The sequence below is a fragment of the Tachypleus tridentatus genome, unplaced genomic scaffold, assembly GCF_004210375.1.
Source record: "Tachypleus tridentatus isolate NWPU-2018 unplaced genomic scaffold, ASM421037v1 Hic_cluster_1, whole genome shotgun sequence".
NCBI lineage: Eukaryota > Metazoa > Arthropoda > Merostomata > Xiphosura > Limulidae > Tachypleus > Tachypleus tridentatus.
Genome location: NW_027467777.1, coordinates 24,865,156 through 24,884,910, shown reverse-complemented (window position 1 = coordinate 24,884,910; position 19,755 = coordinate 24,865,156). Strand labels below are relative to the sequence as shown.

General features: G+C 33.0%; 2 protein-coding genes across 4 annotated transcripts in view; one reads left to right on the top strand and one right to left on the bottom strand.

Moving 5' to 3' along the window:
• LOC143241665 (ataxin-10) overlaps positions 1 to 6,251 on the bottom strand; it is a 46,094-nt gene extending 39,843 nt beyond the window's left edge. For all 3 annotated transcript variants that reach the window (XR_013022250.1, XM_076484892.1, XM_076484893.1), the window contains exons 1-2: positions 6,067 to 6,251; positions 1,886 to 2,068 (exon numbers count right to left, since the gene is read on the bottom strand). Coding sequence is in view for 2 of the 3 variants with exons in the window: in XM_076484892.1 (XP_076341007.1) it covers positions 1,886 to 2,068; positions 6,067 to 6,227 (344 nt within the window). In the remaining variant the exon portion in view is untranslated. The remainder of the gene's footprint in view (positions 1 to 1,885; positions 2,069 to 6,066) is intronic.
• Positions 6,252 to 14,659: 8,408 nt separating this feature from the next.
• LOC143241942 (uncharacterized) lies at positions 14,660 to 16,156 on the top strand. Its single transcript, XM_076485260.1, has one exon. The coding sequence runs from the start codon at positions 14,775 to 14,777 to the stop codon at positions 15,735 to 15,737; it is 963 nt and encodes a 320-aa protein (XP_076341375.1). The 5' UTR covers positions 14,660 to 14,774; the 3' UTR covers positions 15,738 to 16,156.
• Positions 16,157 to 19,755: the final 3,599 nt, after the last annotated feature.

Here is a 19,755-nt window from a genome sequence, read left to right as displayed (position 1 = left end):
CTTTACTCATGTAGTCCATGGGTGAATACAGTCAGCGATGGGTAAACTTGTAAAGCAAACCTATCATGGGAATAAACGTATAAACAATCAGTGGAATGCCCAATTTCTGCAATTTACATTGGCTGGCCATGGAATTATAAGACCAAGTCAACATGGTCTTACAGTGGAGATTTGAATGGTTAAAGAACACCTGGTTAGACACCACTCACTACAGAATGGTATCCAACAATGATTCCCTTTGGAAGAAAGAAAAAAAGAGTAATAAAATATAAATTACCCAGTTAGAGACTCAATGAAGTCTGAAGAACGGCTACAGGTAGAAGATAACCCAAAGAGGAAGATAATATGATGCCATGCAAGTAATGAGAAACGAAGGTATGAAGGGTATTTCACATACCCGATTGATGAAATTGAAGATGAGATATCGATTAAAAACAAGGTAGTGTGGGTGATGAGTAGACATCTGAAACTAAGTAAGGATAGAAGTAGAAAGATCACAAAAAGAGGATGGTTACCAAGAAATAAAGAGGTGGAAAAAGGCATCATGAAATGAAGTCTGCAGACAATATAACAGTGAAGACCACATACAATAAATAGAAGTCTATCTGGATCAGAGTGAGGATAAAGGTGGAAAATGGAAGGAAGGGAAATGAGTGAAAAGTAGGAGTTACCATTTGAAGCACCCTAAGTTTTGGGAAGGATATAACAATATGGAAAAAGAAAAATATATGTGGGATGATAAAGAGTCCATGAAATGCTGATGGTATATAAATCTAACTTCTAACATCCACAGGCTAAAAGAGAAGGAAATGTATTTAGGGAAAGGTGAAACAAGGAGCAGATGGAGAATGGTTCAAACAGAGGCAAAGTAAGACATTAAAGAACCACATTGACATCTCAACCTCGAAGAACAGACTGTTGAGGTGGAAGACAAATCTGGAAAGTACACATCAGAAGGAAAAAAAGTATCAGGAAAAGTGAAAACCATGGGACATGGCCACTTGATAACCAGAGATCAAGGCGATAGAAGATCCCCAATCAAAAAACCAAGTTAGGAAATCCATAACATAAGGAAAAATGAATTGGAACAGGTGAAAACCTTTGGCCCAGATATCAATGGCAGAAAACATTTATGTTGATAAACCTCCCTGAAGGAAAAGCCAATGGAATTAGCTAGAAAAGACAATACCCACTTGGAAAAGCCAGATCTCCTTGCCAAGGACTGGATAAAAACCAGGCATGAAGATAGAGGACAGGAAGGGCTGGATGAAACACCAGTGACCAATGTTAACAAAGAAAAGATGAAGTAAGAGGTAACAGAGGGGTAGCTTGGAGCTGGAAGAGCCACAGGAACCACAGCTGAGACAGCCATTAAGAAGCAATGAGTAGAACTTGATGTGGAATGGAACAGTTGATCAAAATCACACAATGAAGAAGTAAAATGGGAGGATAGACATACAGGTATTTGTTGCTCCATTCCTGACTGAAAGCATCTGCAGCCAGGGGAAGAAGAGGCCAAAACAGAAGGTAATTTGTTGTTGACAGATGATGTGAGGAGTACCACACTGAAGGCAAAGCCACTGGAAAACAAAATGATCAAGAAACAATTCCATTAGATAAACTTTGTCTGGATGGGAAAGCTGATCCTCAAGAAAATTGAAAAGATCCAGAACATAACATGAATCGATATGAATATGTAGCATATGACTCCCCCCCCCAAGTTAATAACTGAGATTTGCAACACTCCAAATATAACAGTTTAGTCAACTAAAACGATGGCATGGTTAGTAAAAGTCTTTGGTTCAGATCTTACCCAATCTCAATTTTCAATTTTTTTGTTTTCATCACATATTTAATTATTTTTACAATAGTACACCATATTTACCTGAGGATCATATCCTGGTTAACACTATTCTGAACACAAGCATTTCGAAGACAACGAAACAAATCAGCAGATATATCAAGATTCAGAGACTCTTCTGGACTCTGATGCTGCACTGTAGTCACATCAAGCAGATACCGACTTGTAGTATCTAACACCTTGAAGTGGGCTTCAGACATTGATCTCCTGAAAGCATTTTAAATAAATATATTGAACACCAATTACATCTATCACAAAAAGTTAATTTTCATAAAGTATAGCTGAAAAGTATATTTTGTAAGATATTTAAAAAATAATGACAGTAAAAGAATATTTATCATTCAAGTTCACCCACATCAAAATTTCAAACACATCAGTAAAAACTTACTAGTAATATATAGAAACATTCAAATTATCACACAAGTTAAAATGCACACTTAAAGGAAAAATAAAAATATAAATTTACATGCATCTTATCTGTGTTAATTTTTATGTTAAAAGAAACAAATACACTATTTTACAATGGTAAGCACTTAACTTTTATTAGTTTTAAACAGATAAAGACAAAACTGCACCACATTAAATATGATGGATGAGCCTAATTACAGCATACAACCAATACAATAATACACTGATTCACTAAATTTTTACATAAATTCAAGCATAAAATATTTGCCCGAGACTTAAATCCACTGCTTCAAATACATCAGATGCACTTTAAAATGGGTGTATGCTACAAAACCTTTAATATGATTTCTTAAGTATTAGAAACCTGTATTTTTGTTTTAGGGAAATTTCAGGCAAAATAGATTATACTGGATTTGATGTTTTTGTGACTGGATCAATCTACCTGCAGAATATCAGTGGAGAAGACTTCTGTCTCTTTTTCTAAGGCCTTTACTATTTACTCCAACATTTGAACTAGATGCATTTCACAAAAACTTACAATCCAGTCAAAACTGTATTTATTTATTAAGTACAACAGACCTGACAATATTCCAAACAATACAGTATGTCAGTAAACTGCCGGTTTTACTAGTTACAGATATTTTTGAACTAAAGTTGGAACTAAAACAAAGGATGGCAAATAACCAGTTGCAGAATATAGAATCTTACCAACACACATTGCCAATCACTGAAATTCTGTTGTCTTTTGGAAACTAGTGATGACATCTATACGACTTATATTACTACTATTTCATAAAAAATTAATAGAAATAATATAACAAATTTTAATGAGGATGAATGGATCAATAGTTATCTAAGACCCAATTTTAAGTGAGAGATCTATGTGAGAGATTTATGAAAATTCTAACATACACTTTCCTACTAATTAACACATCATTATAATATTGGACAGAGGGCCAATACATTTTCTCTTCATTTAGGGTAAAATATTACCACAGAAAAAAAAAGGCCTACAGCTGTTGGTGTTTTGTCGCTTTAATCAGAAACCAAGTCTTTCACAGAATTATGTGAGTCACCTTGCTTAATATGATGAATTGAAAACTAAGCTGTCAAAAAGCTATATATATATATACGTAAATAACAAAAAGTGAATTTTAAAATATGGTACACCCCACTCTAGATACTTATAAATGTGCTGTCTTAATCATCTATGAACAAATTATAGCAAGCTCTTAACTGTTTTTCTAATACAAGTTGAAAGTACACGTAGTGATGTATAACATGATACACATGACCTGGATGTATGTTGTCTTACTGACAGTGTGTACAACTATTATACTTGACAGTAACAAAGTATTGGCAATTTATCATCATCCTATCATTGATACATCAAATACAGTACACAGCATGTAACATTAATACATTTTTCAAAGGAATTAGTGGTGGTGGTGAAATATTACAGATATAATAAAGTTATGTTATATATAACACATGAAAAGTCGCCAAATATGCTATGAAGACTGCTCTGCAACAGCTGAATAATGAACGAGCATGAAAACTGTATTGTTCAGTAGACCTAACAACACCAAATTATTGCTGAATCAGTTTAAACACTAAAAACTTATACCAGAGATCAAGATGTCCAAGTCAGCCATGATCAACTTCTGATTTGGGGGTTAAATATAATAATCATGACATAATTACAAGTTCCTAAACATAATATTGTAATACCTACCAGTATCATTTTAAGGCTACCACACATTTTTATCAAAAGCCTGCAGGTTTTCAAAGAGTGAATTTAAAGCAATCTGTTAACCTATGTAGTAGTTAGCTTTGCGCTAATTGTTAGACTAAAAAAAACTGGAATAAATTTGAAAGACTTCAGTGGTGACTTTCAATTGGTTCCCACCACATCACATGTAGTTATGGATCACTGAAGACTGGAACAGCTTTAACTGCCTAAAAATTCCAGCTAAAGAAATTGATAAAGAAAGACGAACTTAACAAAGACTCTATATTTGTGATAGGTAGTCCACAATTATTTATAAGCATAAGACCATGTTTAATGAAACATGTAGTATATTCCACCATCAAAGAACTCTACTTCATAAATTGTTGTTTGCCTACCCATTGCTATATTAGTACAATATGCTTCCTTACTTAAGTATGGTTATTCCAAATACAGTATCAAAAAATAAACCTTAGCTTGAAATATGAATGTTAAGTATAACCAGTAAAGGTATTAATAAGAAAGGAAAAGACTTTCTTAATAAATCTTCTAACAATTTTTGAGGATGATACTGCAAGAGTTGATGACAGAAATACTGTAGATTTGGTTTACCTTGATTTAACAAGGTGCTTCACAAAAACAAAATGTTTTACACAAACTAAATCTGCAGGTGTGGGGAAAATGTTATTAAATCAGATAGAAAATTGACTGGAGAGTAAAAAACAGAGAGTAGCAATAAATGGAATTATATCTGACTGGACTACAGTTACAAGTGAAGTGACTCAGGGCTTTCTGCTGGGTCCTCTTCTGTTTGTAATTTATATTAAATACAGAGTGGCCCATAAGTCCCTACCCATCCATATATCTTATGTATCCAGCATATCTGTGTGCTGTCCCTCATTCTTGCTGCATAATAATATGCGACACTATGTTCTGCGAGACATTTTCCTCAACACAGCAGGGGTTATTGTTCCAAATGCCACAGTAACAGCTGCCTTCAACTCATTATTAGTATTATAATGTTGTTTAGACATAATATATGGATAAGTAGGGACTTATGGGCCACTCTGCATACTGACTCTGGAATGACTAGCAAAGTATTTGAGTTTGTAGATAACATTAAGACTGTTGGGATAGTTAACTGTATCAAAGATGCTACAGACTTACACAGTGATTTAGAACATATGATGCCAATATGTGATAGATGATGTTTAAGTAAGGTGACATATGTAGGTTTTCACAATTCAACTTACTCTTACAAAGGGAATAAATTAAACACTGTAACGAAAGAAAAATAATCTCAGTGTTGTAATCAATAGAACACTTCAGTGATGTCGAGAAACCCACTTGTTGAGAAAATTTATATGCAAAAACAGCTCGTTTGGGTTGAGAAAATATTTTACATAGAAGGTCGAAACGTTGTTCACTCTTCTATGTAAAATATTTTCTCAACCCAAACGAGCCGTTTTTGCATATAAAAATAGAACACTTCAGTATTTAAACAGTGTAGTGTAGATAGCAAAAGCCACTAGGGTGACATCTGAGATAGCAGGATTATCCTGTGAGGAGAGACAAAAATTTCTAAATTTGTTTTCTCTGGAGAAGAGAAGTCACAGGGGATTTGATTTATGTGTTTAAGTTTATTAAGGGTATTGATAATAAAGATCTATCAAAGGTTTTATGTTTAATAGTGAAAAGAATAAGACAAAGGGTCATAAATTCAAATTCTGGTAGCACAGGAGTCATCCAATTTAGACAGTATTACTCTTCAAATAAGGCGGTTGGCTTTTGGAATGAACTGCTTTCGAGGATGGTGGAAGCAGAAAATTTAACTGAAAAACTTCATTTTTTCCTTTAATTTTTAAACTTTTATGAAAAGTTATAATTGCTGTTAGTATGACAACTAACTAAATGAACCTCAAGGTACAAAAGTTTTGAAAAAACCATGGGATTGAGTACAAATTCCTGTTGAAACATGACACGTCGAGTCTGACATTTAACACGGTGACAGACAAATCACTTAGTATTACGAAGAATGTTAGCTATAACTGAAAATAACTTGTAATACCTTGCATCATCATTCTTTAGAAGATTAAAGAGCTTATGCAAATATTCCTTTACTTGATTGCTAATACTACAGTCATTTAGAAACTGGGTTTTCTGAATGTAATTTAATTTTTCGAATAAGTTTTTTAAATCACTTAATTCTTTCCCTAAACTTTCTGCCATGCTTCACACACTTTGCGCCGTCTGTCAAATACTAGCAATTTTCACAGATTCAGAAATTTCTTTGTTTTTTTGTTTTTAACTTCATCATATAGTAACATAAATTTAAATATGTGAATAATATTAGGACATTTCGTCAAATTCATTATTCAATGTTATACATCTGAACAACTGTTTAATGATTGAGTGTGTGTATTATATATATCATTTTTTTTTTCCACCTAGGCCTAGCATGGTCAATCCCACTATTCATTGGTAAATTTTTGTTGTTTTTTTGGAATTTCGCACAAAGCTACTAGAGGACTATCTGTGCTAGCCGTCCCTAATTTAGCAGTGTAAGACTAGAGGGAAGGCAGCTAGTCATCACCACCCACCGCCAACTCTTGGGCTACTCTTTTACCAACGAATAGTGGGATTGACCGTCACATTATACACCCCCACGGCTGGGAGGGCGAGCATGTTTAGCGCGACGCGGGCGCGAACCCGCGACCCTCGGATTACGAGTCGCACGCCTTACGCGCTCAGCCATGCCAGGCCACTCATTGGTAAAAGAGTAGCCCAAAAGATGGTGATGAATGTTGCAACTAAATGCCTTTCCTCTAGTCTTACACTGCTAAATTGGGGAAGGCTAGCGCAGATAGACCTTGTGTAGCTTTGCGCTGAATAAAAAAGATGTCTACCTTTGGTAAAAAAAAAAAGAATGTGTGTTTGTGTTTTTCTGATAGCAAAGCCACATCGGGCTATCTGCTCAGCCCACCGAGGGGAATCGAAACCCTAGTAAAAAAAAAAAAAGGAAATTTTAGCATATATATATAGATCCGGAAATTAATTATTAAGCTATCTCATAAGTAATTATTTTTGGGATAGGGTAAGTTTAAATGCATATTTTGGCTAAATGAAGTTATTCTCAAAGTCATGTTAGGAATGACTTGATAACATTAAGTGTAAGCCAGTTCGTTTCTTTTCTAGTTTTTGTTTTATTTATTTTAGAAGCCCCAATTATCATAGAGGTGTCAAAGGAGAACATAAGACACATAATGTTTAACGAGTTAAGAAAAGGGGAAAATGCTACCAAAGCTACGCGAAGCACTCAAGAGGTGTATGGCAATGACGTTCTCAATGTGAGGAAGTGTCAAAAATGGTTTAATAAGTTTAGAACTGGTGACTGTAGTTTGAAAGATGCAGCTCATACTGGGCGCCCTGTTGAGTTTGATAATGATCTACTTTTAGCAACACTTGAGAAGAATTGTACTATAACTATTGAATAATTATTCCAAAAACTCAATTCATCACCTTCCACTGTCAATCTTCATTTGAACATGGGAGTGGATCTCTATCCTCGGAAAACTGATGTTAAAATAGTTTATCACACTGCAAATGAAATTAAAAATGAAATATTTACTAAAACAATTGAACAAAATTTAAAGCTCTGTGTCATCATTCATGGAGCTTCAACCATAGCTACTAAACCAGTGATCATAATTTTTGTAAAGGTTAAAAATTGTGATCTGTCGTCAATAGTTTTTTTTATTTGGTTAAGTCGAAAGGACAGGATTCGGAAACTATAAACACATTTCTATTAAAAAGTTTGCATGATGCAGGATTTGATTGTGGATATTTGAAAAATAATTTGGTCGCATTCTGTTCAGATGGTGGAAGTGTAATGCTTGGCCACAAGTCAGGGGTGAGCACTAAACTTAAAAATAATTTTCCTGACATCATAATTTGGCACTGCTTAAATCACTGCATGCAACTGGTTTTAGATTATTGTATCACTGATATAAAACAAGTGAATCATTTCAAAGTGTTCAGAGCTAAAATCTACACGATCTTTCACCAATCAAACAAATACCAAATGGAACTTCTCAACATTTCGGAAGAAACTGGACAAGAAATTCTGAAGATTGGTAGAATTTTGGGACCAAAATGGATTTATTTCAGCCTAAGATCAACACTTGCTGTATGACGTGCTTATCTAGCATTATACAAATATTCTTCTGTTGATAAAAAGTATTCAGGAATGGCTAGCTGTCTTTGCAACAAATTCTTCCTGGAGTATTTAGCAATAATGATAGATATACTACACAAAATGTCTTTACTTTCTAATACCCTTCAAGCCAGAAAATTAAATTTAGCAAAAGCTGAAAAACTAATAAAAAGGGTCATTAAGGCATTTGAAATGTTCAAAGAAAGTAAGGGAACCTTTGAAAAGAAAATTAGTGAAATCATTGTTTCTGACACCTTTATGAATATTGAATTTGTTGAAAACCAAAGATATGTAGGCCTTCTTCGTCAAAAACTACTGGAAGCAGAAATAAAAAATTTGAAAGCCAGATTGATGGATTGTGATAACTTCAAGAAAATGACAATAAAATTCATGAACCGGTAAACATACTTGAGTCAGATTCTTAGAATATTGATGAACTTGTCCTTTTGAAAGCCGCTAAAGAAAAATCTATGAATTCAGCAAGCTCTTTCATCACGAAATCAGCACTCATGGTTTTCGTGACTATGTAGAAAATGTCCAACGAAACTGCCATGATCATGAGATTCCAAGAACTCTACAAAAGGCTAAATATATCATCAGTACTGTTGCTCGTAGTTCCACAGAGGCAGAAAGAGGGTTTTCAATAATGAATATCATATATTCAGATAAAAGAAGCTGCCTTACAGTTGAAAATGTGGCAAACCTGATGACAATTAATTTAATTGGCCTCTCATTAGAGTCATGGGATCCCACTTCTTCAGTTCGAACGTAGCTAAGAAGAAACCACACAGATGATGACAACAGGGTCAAGTGTGGAAGGAATAAAGATTTTGATGATAATGAAATGTTGATTTGAAAATATTTAAAGCATGCTAAATAAATTATTTCAGTAAGATATTTTTGTTATTATTTTTCATTGCAAAAATGGGGGTGTGTAAAGCGAGATAGAACTGGTTGTTAAATTTTTTGAATCTCACCACTGATATACTCTAAACTAATTCTTTTCAGATCTTTTCTTAAATTTTCAAGAAGGTTTTGATCATTAAGCTATGTGTTTATAGCAGTAAAGCCAAAAGTTTCTCTTGTGCAATAACGCTTAAAGAAAACAAAATATGAATAAAAACATAACTACAGCAACATACTTTACATATCCATAAAATAGAAATGAAAAACATATATTTTAATAGAAGACTTTTTCCGCTATAACTAGGAAATTAATAATACATCACTGAAATTAGGAAAATAAATGTCTCTTTTCTATCAGTAACATAATTAACCTAATCAACATAATTTTGTAATATTTGCTCATATTGCATTCTATCCATACGAAAACCAGAAAATAAGCACAAAAATAAATTTGTCTACTCTCATAGTAGTTTGTCTTAATTATCTATTTTATTATTTTTCTTTAGTATTTTCATCTCTACAATTAACTTTAGATGGTGAATTCGTTTAAATACTCGGATCTCTTTCTGATTTTTAAAATTTATTTTTATTTGAAGCACGAAGCTTTAAAATAATGATTAAATTTAACACATTATTTTCCGTGATATTTTCAGGTGAACTGACTTCCCTACAAATATAAGATAGAATTAGAAAATTTATGGATCAATCTGTATTTGAAATAAAGAAATAAAGAGCAAAATACATTGCACATGTTTGCGCAAATGAAAAGATTGTTTTTTCTCCACAGTGAAGTGATCAAGTCCACATCTTTCTTTCTCTCAAGAAAGATCTCTACAGTTTTAAACTCATTGATCTCCAAATTGAATTGCAGTTGGAAATATTCAGGAAGAACCGATTTAAAAAAAATGTTTAAATGTAACTGGAAAACTTTGCTTATTTGTTCAGTCGACAGTTTCATCTCGCAACCCCTTGCCCTCCAGTGGCTCAGCGGCATGTCTGCGGACTTGCAACGCTAGAAACGGGGTTTCGATACCCGTTGTGGGCAGAGCACAGATAGCCCATTGTGTAGCTTTGTGCTTAATTCAAAACAACAACGTAACCCCTTGTTCTCTCAAGCATTTAGTGGTTGATTGTAACACTATTAATTCTCCCAACAAAGGATATTACATTCGGCCGTATTTTCAATATGAATGCTACGTTGCTACAATATCCTCTCGAACATAGTAGTCATTGCCTTCTATATATAACAAAGGAGTAAGGCAACTCGAATGTTTTTCTGAACCATGTGTTTACACTACAACTGCGTTGAAACTAAATAAATGGGGAAAAATTAAAAATTATTAACTAAAATAAACAAATATGATTTCATATTCATTGCTGTTGAAGTTCTAATTTTTCAGATGCAATTCTTCCAAGAACATATTTTTACGTTATCATTGTGTAGTTTTATTTTATTTTTATCCTGTATGTATATATATATAAGAGAGAGAGAGAGCACTATTTGCTTTTTGTTGTTGTTTGAAAATAAAATGTTAAGTTTGTTAATAAGCTTCACAAAGGGCTATCTATTCTCTGCCCGCCATGGATGTCAAAATCCGGTTTCTCACAGTAGAAGTCCGTAGACATACTACTGTGTTACTGAGAGAGGGGGAGGGATAAATAAATGATAGATGTCGAAATCCGGTTTCTCACAGTAGAAGTCCGTAGACATACTACAGTGTTACTGAGAGAGGGGGAGGGATAAATAAATGATAGATGTCGAAATCCGGTTTCTCACAGTAGAAGTCCGTAGACATACTACTGTGTTACTGAGAGAGGGGGAGGGATAAATAAATGATAGATGTCGAAATCCGGTTTCTCACAGTAGAAGTCCGTAGACATACTACTGTGTTACTGAGAGAGGGGGAGAGATAAATAAATGATAGATCGTTGAACCTAAAGTAATTTAGTTGAATGGTGTAATTATAAATTCTACTTATTATTTTGTTTATTTTTAAGACCATAGCTACACGATGAGCTATCTATGCTGTATCCACCACGGGTATCGAAATCTGGTTTTTACATGATATTAAAAGTTGATATTATATATTAACTACGTTTTGATACCAAGTTTATTTGTATGCATTTAAAAGTAATTTAACTAAATTTTGAATATAACTTTGTTAAAGATCGTGGGTTACGCACTTTTACTTACCCGTAGTGAAGGTTTATTGATTGAAAAGCTAATGAGGCTAGATTGTTTTTTGTTTGTTTTTGGAATTTCGCACAAAGCTACTCGAGGGCTATCTGTGCTAGCCGTCCCTAATTTAGCAGTGTAAGACTAGAGGGAAGGCAGCTAGTCATCACCACCCACCGCCAACTCTTGGGCTACTCTTTTACCAACGAATAGTGGGATTGACCGTCACATTATACACCCCCACGGCTGGGAGGGCGAGCATGTTTAGCGCGACGGGGGCGCGAACCCGCGACCCTCGGATTACGAGTCGCACGCCTTACGCGCTAGGCCATGCCGGGCCCATGAGGCTAGAAGATAAAGAAGTGTTATAAAAACGGACAAGACGTCTCTTCAAACTGAAGAAACACTATTAAATTTCACTTAATAAATAATTGTCGTCTCTGAGCTCTTTAAAGTTAAAAGAAAATATTTAATGGCATTTCCTGTGGTATCTGGTTGCTTTATTTGTTTCAATTATAACTTTTTATTCCCCTAAACCATTCCATCGTTTTCCGTTTACTTCGTCAATTTTCTTTCTCATAATCGAAATTTTCTCTTTTTAGTTATCTAAGGTGTGTACCACGAAGGAAAAGAGCCATAAACTGTTTTTTTATAAGTAGATTTATGCTAGAAACTAAATTTCAGAAATTAGGATTTTAATAAGATATTCCTGTGATAAAGGCTTCTTCGAGTTTTCAATTGTTTTAGATATTAAACTCATCCGACAACGCGTGACTTGTTTATTTTATCATCGTTTGCTAAAAGATTTATTTTGCAAGTTTTACTTTGATGACTTCTTTATTTACTATTTATTTTGCAAGTTTTACTTTGATGACTTCTTTATTTACTATTTATTTTGCAAGTTTTACTTTGATGACTTACTTATTTACTATTTTGTCCCTCTTTCTTCAGCATTGTTTAACTTTGATCCTTTACTTGTTTCACTTTCTTTCTCTTTTGTTTCCTTTTGAATTCCATGTTCATTGCCTTAACTACATTTTCTGGAAACCTCTATATATTCTTTTGTCTCTCTTTTTTCACCCTAACAGATCAGTTATATGTTGCGCCGTCTCTCTCTGTCTTTTAAAGAGTAGCCCACGAGTTGGTGGTGATGACTAGTTGCCTTCCCTCTAGTCTTACACTATTAAATTAGGGGCGACTAGCGCAGATAGCCATCGTGACGCTTTGCACAAAATTAAAAACAAAACAAGTTAATAAACAAACAAATTTCCCCTTTTCTCCCAATTTTTGTTATCTCAGCCACGTCTTTTATCCTTTTTTTTTTCAGTTCTACTTGTCACATATTCAGTTTCTCAACAATAGGTAACGCTACCAGTTCATGGTTTAGTTTTTTAATGTTTGCTGTTTAATATAAAGCTACACAATAGGCTACCTCGCTTTGCCCATCGCGAATATAGAAAGCCGAATTTTAGTCATAAGACTTCAGATTTACTGTTGAGATACTAGGAGAGATTAGTTAAGATATTTGATTAATGATAAAACTTGGATATTTTTTTCTGCAACATAAAAATAAGTTGTGATAGATATCATTGATGAAACTTCACTTTTTGATAAAAATAAATAAGCAACTTTGTGATTATAACTTGGAGAATGCGAGTTTCTTTAAGTTAGATATTTTAGAATTGATTAAAAGGGGTTAAACACTCATTATCCTTAATAAATCACAAATTTTTATTTTTGATAAGGTTGGAAGGTAGCTTAAATTCCAGAGAATCTAGTTGAAATATATGAAAAAATACGTTTCGTCCTTGTATTGACGCTGATGTACATTTTATTTTAAGATCTCTCGTTCATTTGTTTGCCCCTATATTCCTACTTTTCCCGCGTACTTTTCTTTGATTGCGTTATTTTTGTACAAAATAACCATTTTTTTCTCTGTTTTTTCTTGCCTACTTTAATATATTAATTATCCTTCTTTCTGTTCTACCCCCTCTTATGACTCAGCGATAAACTTCATGGTTATGAATGTTAAAATTCGTTAAGTTTGATTTCTACGACAGAAACAATGCACGTACTCTAGCGTGTAGCTTTGTGCCTAAAAATAAAGTACCGTATCTCTTATTAATAATTAATACCCGTTTTGCTTTCTTTGTTCCCAGTTGAACTGATATTTATATATGTTTATGTTTTTTACACTCATGAAACTTTTTTGTTCTTTCAGTCTTGATTCGTAAAAAGCTTGAAAATTCTTAACACACTAAATAAGTGACACGGAATATTTTCCAGTTAATTATCAACATCTGAACTTTGTTAACAATACAACGCGTTATATACAGACGTTTGAATCTTCGTCTGAAACTCGTAGTTGAATAAATACCGCATACAGATTTTACACAGCGACAAATATCATTTGAACAAATTCAAAGATGTAAATAAAACGTGTACATATATAAATGATGTTCTTATGCAGTAGCAACGCAAAACTCATGTTTCCAGCTATAAAAACTTCTCAAATTTCATCGTTAAAATAGTCCATTAATAATGTTTTGATAACTGTCATGGAAACCATCATAGCAAAATTGTTCAGTATTCCATGAAATGAATGTTTACAAAACGTCAGATTTCATATTGTCCAGTGTTCTAAAGAAATAATTGTTCACAAAAACATCAGTTTTCATATTGTCCAGTGTTCCGAGGAAATTGTTGTTTACAAAATATCTTTGATAATATTGTCCAACGAAAATTCTTTTTTTCTGATATTTTATTTTATCAATTGCTATCGACTTTAGTATTTTACTTATATTGCAAAAATACTAAATGTCATACTAGGTAGTTTTTAGGTTTCCTTTCATATTTTCGTTACACACATCTGTTGTTGTTTAAGCAACGAATGAGCACATTATACTTTCATACGGAATAAGTAAAGTAAGCCATATAAGCTTTATATGAAAATATAAACCATTGTCAGACGTAATTCTTTAAAGAGTACTTGCTGTGTAATTTGATTAAATGTCCAAATGCATAACGTTAAATTGGAAGAATCTGTTAATAGACACCAATCTCACACTGGAAACAGTCTTCAAGAATTTGATCGTTGTTAGTAGTGGTATGAAATCTTATACAATCTCTCGTGTTCAGTCATGAATACATTTCCATAATACGTGTAGTGTGTTGCCACTTAAAATTATAGGTGCCTGCTCTTAAGTTAGGATTCGAAAATAATTTCCAATCTGTGTAGTTTTATATAGTTTTCTTATCTAAGTAGCTTCTACCTAAAAATAAGCCTTTACTTTAGTTGTTCCACAAAAAAACACCAGTATCATTACTGCTGGCATCGTTACAACTAAACCTATACAACGGACTTTAATATTCATCACGCTAGTGACGCTGCGTGACTAGGAATTATTGACACTTCGTCTGAGCCTGCTTGTCACGCACTGTAATAAACACTCTTGTAGAACATTTTGATACGTGGAAGAATATGGAAGAATGTTTTCCTTTGTCTTCCAGCTTGGAGCGAGAATGTCTCACTCTGTATACACTAAACTCTTCTAACGAAGACGGTGATTTCAGCATTAGTAACATACCATGTTCACTAGATAATCTTAAAAACGACACTTATTTAAATTACCTAATTTGTCAGTCGCCTACAGGAATTCCAGACATTCCAGAAAGTCTAGAGGAAATAACCGTAACTCCAGCGACTTCTACCGGCTGTTTTGATTATGACCCATTATTTCAATGCTGGGATCACTCAGGATTGTTGACCCGCAGGTGTAATGGAGCCCTGAACCATGGAGAAGATTCCAGTGTTATAAGTTCTTTATACATGTTCAGTGATGCTTCTGCTGGGGCTTTTAACAGTCCCGGATCTGATCTGGATTCCTATTCAGAATCTGTCGCGAAGTTTGGAAAGTGTGAAGATGAATTAGTCGTCCTAGGAGTAGGATTAAATACTTTAATGTCCGGATGTCCAGAAGAAAAGCTCAAAACTAACCAGGAATTGCTCTCTGGTAGTAAAACTAGGAATATGAATCAATCTCTTCATTCACATAACATACTCGTGAAAAGAACCAACGCCGTAAAGTTCAGTCCTCCACCATCCTCTACGGGATTTTCAAGAGACTTTCAGTGCCACTATGCAGGGTGTAACAAAATATACTCCAAACGTTCTCACCTCCAAGCTCACCTAAGACGACATTCTGGTGAAAAGCCCTTTGTTTGTCAGTGGCCCAGTTGTGTTTGGAGATTCTCCCGTTCTGATGAACTTGCTCGGCACAACCGGTCTCATTCCGGTATTAAACCCTACTTCTGCGAGGTATGCGAGAAACGGTTCTCTAGGTCCGACCACTTGTCCAAACATATGAAGATACATAAGCGAGATAAACTTCTTACGTCTCAAGAAAAACGACACCTGAAGGTGAAACTACAGAATCGTTGTTAATTAAGTCAAAATAAAGTAATAATTCTTAAATTACAGTTTTAAATCGTGAACGTTTAAAAAATACAAACGAAGTAAAAACAAAATCTGGACGTTTGTGTTTCATATTATTATTATCACAACTATAAATTCCACGCCGACTAGATAAGTTTGGAGTTTCAGTGTCAATAAGCCATAGAACGGCATTATAATGTTTATGGTTAATTTCAGCTGTACTTTGTTATTCAAACAAGTGTATTGATATATAATATAAAATATACCTGAGTGTTAATCCTTGAGATTGTTTAAATGTTGAGAAAAAGCTGAAAATTCAGCTTAGTATGGTGTGTAAACTATGTATTTTGGTTTGGAAAATTAGGAAATTAAAATGTTTCAGAAATTTGAAAGATGCAAACAAAAATAAAGAAAATACATTGTAGAAACATTATAATATTGATATATTCTTATGTTTCATTGTTTATAAGTTGTAAGATCTGTTTTATAATTATGTAAATATTTTGGTCAAACCCATGAAAGATGAAGTTTTTAACTTTAGAAAAGGTTCTTTACACATGACAAGAAATATTACTTTTAACCAAAGTCTTCAGTGAAAAGTATGTTCAAACATGAAAAATGGGATTGAATAAAATATTACAATTTATCTCATTTCTTGGAAATAATGTTCTCAAGAAATACAACTGTACACAATCTCATACAAATACTTAAGCCTAAACTTAGCTTTTATTTGTTGATTTACCATTTATATCATACTGAAACCTAAACTTAGCTTTTATTTCTTGATTTACCTTTTTTTTATCATACTGAAACCTAAACACAGCTTTTATTTGTTGATTTACCTTTTTTATCATACTGAAACATAAACTTATTTTATTTGTTGATTTACCTTTTTTTATCATATTGAAACCTAAACATAGCTTTTATTTCTTGATTTACCATTTATATCATACTGAAACCTAAACATAGCTTCTATTTGTTGATTTACCTTTTTTTATCATAGTGAAACCTAAACATAGCTTCTATTTGTTGATTTACCTTTTTTTATCATACTGAAACCTAAACATAGCTTTTATTTCTTGATTTACCTTTATCATACTGAAACCTAAACATAGCTTTTATTTCTTGATTTACCATTTATATCATACTGAAACCTAAACATAGCTTTTATTTGTTGATTTACCTTTTTTTATCATACTGAAACCTAAACATAGCTTTTATTTGTTGATTTACCTTTTTTTATCATACTGAAACCTAAACATAGCTTTTATTTGTTGATTTACCTTTTTTATCATAGTGAAACCTAAACATAGCTTTTATTTGTTGATTTACCTTTTTTTACCTTTGATTTGTTGATTTTTTTATCATAGTGAAACCTAAACATAGCTTTTATTTGTTGATTTACCTTTTTTATGATACTGAAACCCAAACATAGCTTTTATTTGTTGATTTACCTTTTTTATGATACTGAAACCTAAACATAGCTTTTATTTGTTGGTTTACCTTTTTTATCATATTGAAACCTAAACATAGCTTTTATTTGTTGATTTACCTTTTTTATCACACTGAAACCTAAACATAGCTTTTATTTGTTGATTTACCTTTTTTTTATCATAGTGACCCCTAAACTTAGCTTTTATTTGTTGATTTACCTTTTTTTATCATACTGAAACCTAAACATAGCTTTAATTTCTTGATTTACCTTTTTTATGACACTGAAACCTAAACTTAGCTTTTATTTCTTGATTTACCTTTTTTATGACACTGAAACCTAAACTTAGCTTTTATTTCTTGATTTACCTTTTTATGACACTGAAACCTAAACTTAGCTTTAATTTCTTGATTTACCTTTTTTATGACACTGAAACATAAACTTAGCTTTTATTTGTTGATTTACCTTTATCATACTGAGCCTAAACAGAGCTTTTATTTGTTGATTTACCTTTATTTTTATCATAGTGACCCCTAAACATAGCTTTTATTTGTTGATTTACCTTTTTTATCATACTGAAGCCTAAACATAGCTTTTAGTTGTTGATTTACCTTTTTATCACACTGAAACCTACACTTAGCTTTTATTTGTTGATTTATCTTTTTTTATCATAGTGACCCCTAAACTTAGCTTTTATTTGTTGATTTACCTTTTTTTATCATACTGAAGCCTAAACTTAGCTTTTATTTGTTGATTTACCATTTTTATCATACCTAAACTTAGCTTTAATTATTTATGAACAATTTTTATCATACTGAAACCAGTAAACGTAAATTTTATTTATGGATTTATCATTTTTATCAAGCTGAATCTTAAAATTAACCCTTGCTTTATTCGTTGACTTGTTATACTGAAGTCTAAACTTAACCCTTGCCTTATTTGTTTATTTACCATTTTTCTCCAACTGATGCCTGAAATTAATCCTTGCTTTATTTGTTAATTTATCATATTGAAGCCTAAACTTTCCTTTTGTTTCATTTGTTGACTTGTCATTGCACGTTTTTATCGTTCTGAAGCCTAAACTCTACTCTTGCTCTAGTTTTTGACTTACCATTCTGGGAACTTGTTACACGACTTGTTTCAGAAATCAGCTAGTTGTACGTTAAAGTTATGCACTTTCTTGTTCTTGGTAACAAAGTAATAAAAAATACAAAAACGTGTTTTCAAAATCTCTTAATAAATGGCCAATCGGAAGTTGAATTAGTTGTTTCTCTGGGTAACGAATAGAATTTAACAAACACAATTGCGAGTTTGAATCCCCGTCAAACCATATATGCTCGCCCTTTCAGTCGTGAGGGCATTATAACGTGGCAGTCATTCCCACTATTTGTTGGTAAAAGAGGAGCCCAAGAATTGGGGGGATGGTAATGACTTGCTGCCTTCCCTCTAGTCTTACACTGCTAAAGAATTAACAAACACAAGGCCTAGCAGTTAGCGAGCATTACTCAGTATCTTTTTTCCATGGGTATGTTATAATGTGACGATCAATCATACTATTTAAAGAATAATTCATGAGGTAGTGGGTGGTTGTGTTGACTAGTTATTGTATCTCTTGTTTCCCCCCAACCCTAATGGTTCAGCGGCAAGTCTGAAGACTCATAATGCTAAAATGTGGGTTTGATACTTTGGTAAAAATTGCAGAGAGAGCCCCTTGTGTTCCTATTTGTTTAACAACAAATAACAGCCTTCTGGTCTATAACTTCAAAATTAGGGATGACTAGTGGAAATAGCCCTTAAGTAGCTTTGTGTTTATGTACACACAAAATAAAACCTGAACTATTATTCAGTCCTCCGTCTAATTAGTATAATACCTCTGTCAACCGTTCAACCTACTTGGTGATTTAAATCGAAAGATAATATTTAAAAATTTACACAAACACAGTATCGATGCTGTTTCCATGTGATTTGATGTACGAACATTCCTTTATTTTTCTCTACATAATACGTATAATTGTATTTTTCTTGTGTTTATTATATCGAAGCAAATGGTTCATCACAATTCTACGTATTTAATATCCTCAGTACAAAATGTTAGTTCCTGTTACGCTGTTGAGTAGATACATATTTTAAAACGAAATTCCACAGTTAGTTTTTGTCTCTCACTACATTGTTGCCTGATTTATAAGGGCCGAAAGCACACCAATAAGTCTTAAGTTACAATTAAATAAATACTCATTTCCGCTAGCAATACAAGTCCTAACACTTCATACGCGTCTATTTTCTTTTTTGAAAAACCTGTAGATGGAAAACTGCCATTAAAAACTTAAGCCGTTAAATTCACTGTCTGATAAATTTCATTCTCTTACTGTAATTAATTATGATAATTTCCTTCGCTCAAAGTTATAAACAACATTTAATTTATGTATGACTTAAATGATTCGCAACCAATTAATCAACAAAGCTTGTAAACGTAATCAGATAAATGTCTGTTGACTGGCTTGTTTTCGCCTCGACTTCCTTCACAATTTTTTCATGTCAAATCGTGAAACGGTACCAGGTCGTACTGGCCCTTCAAGTACACAGCAATTTAAAACT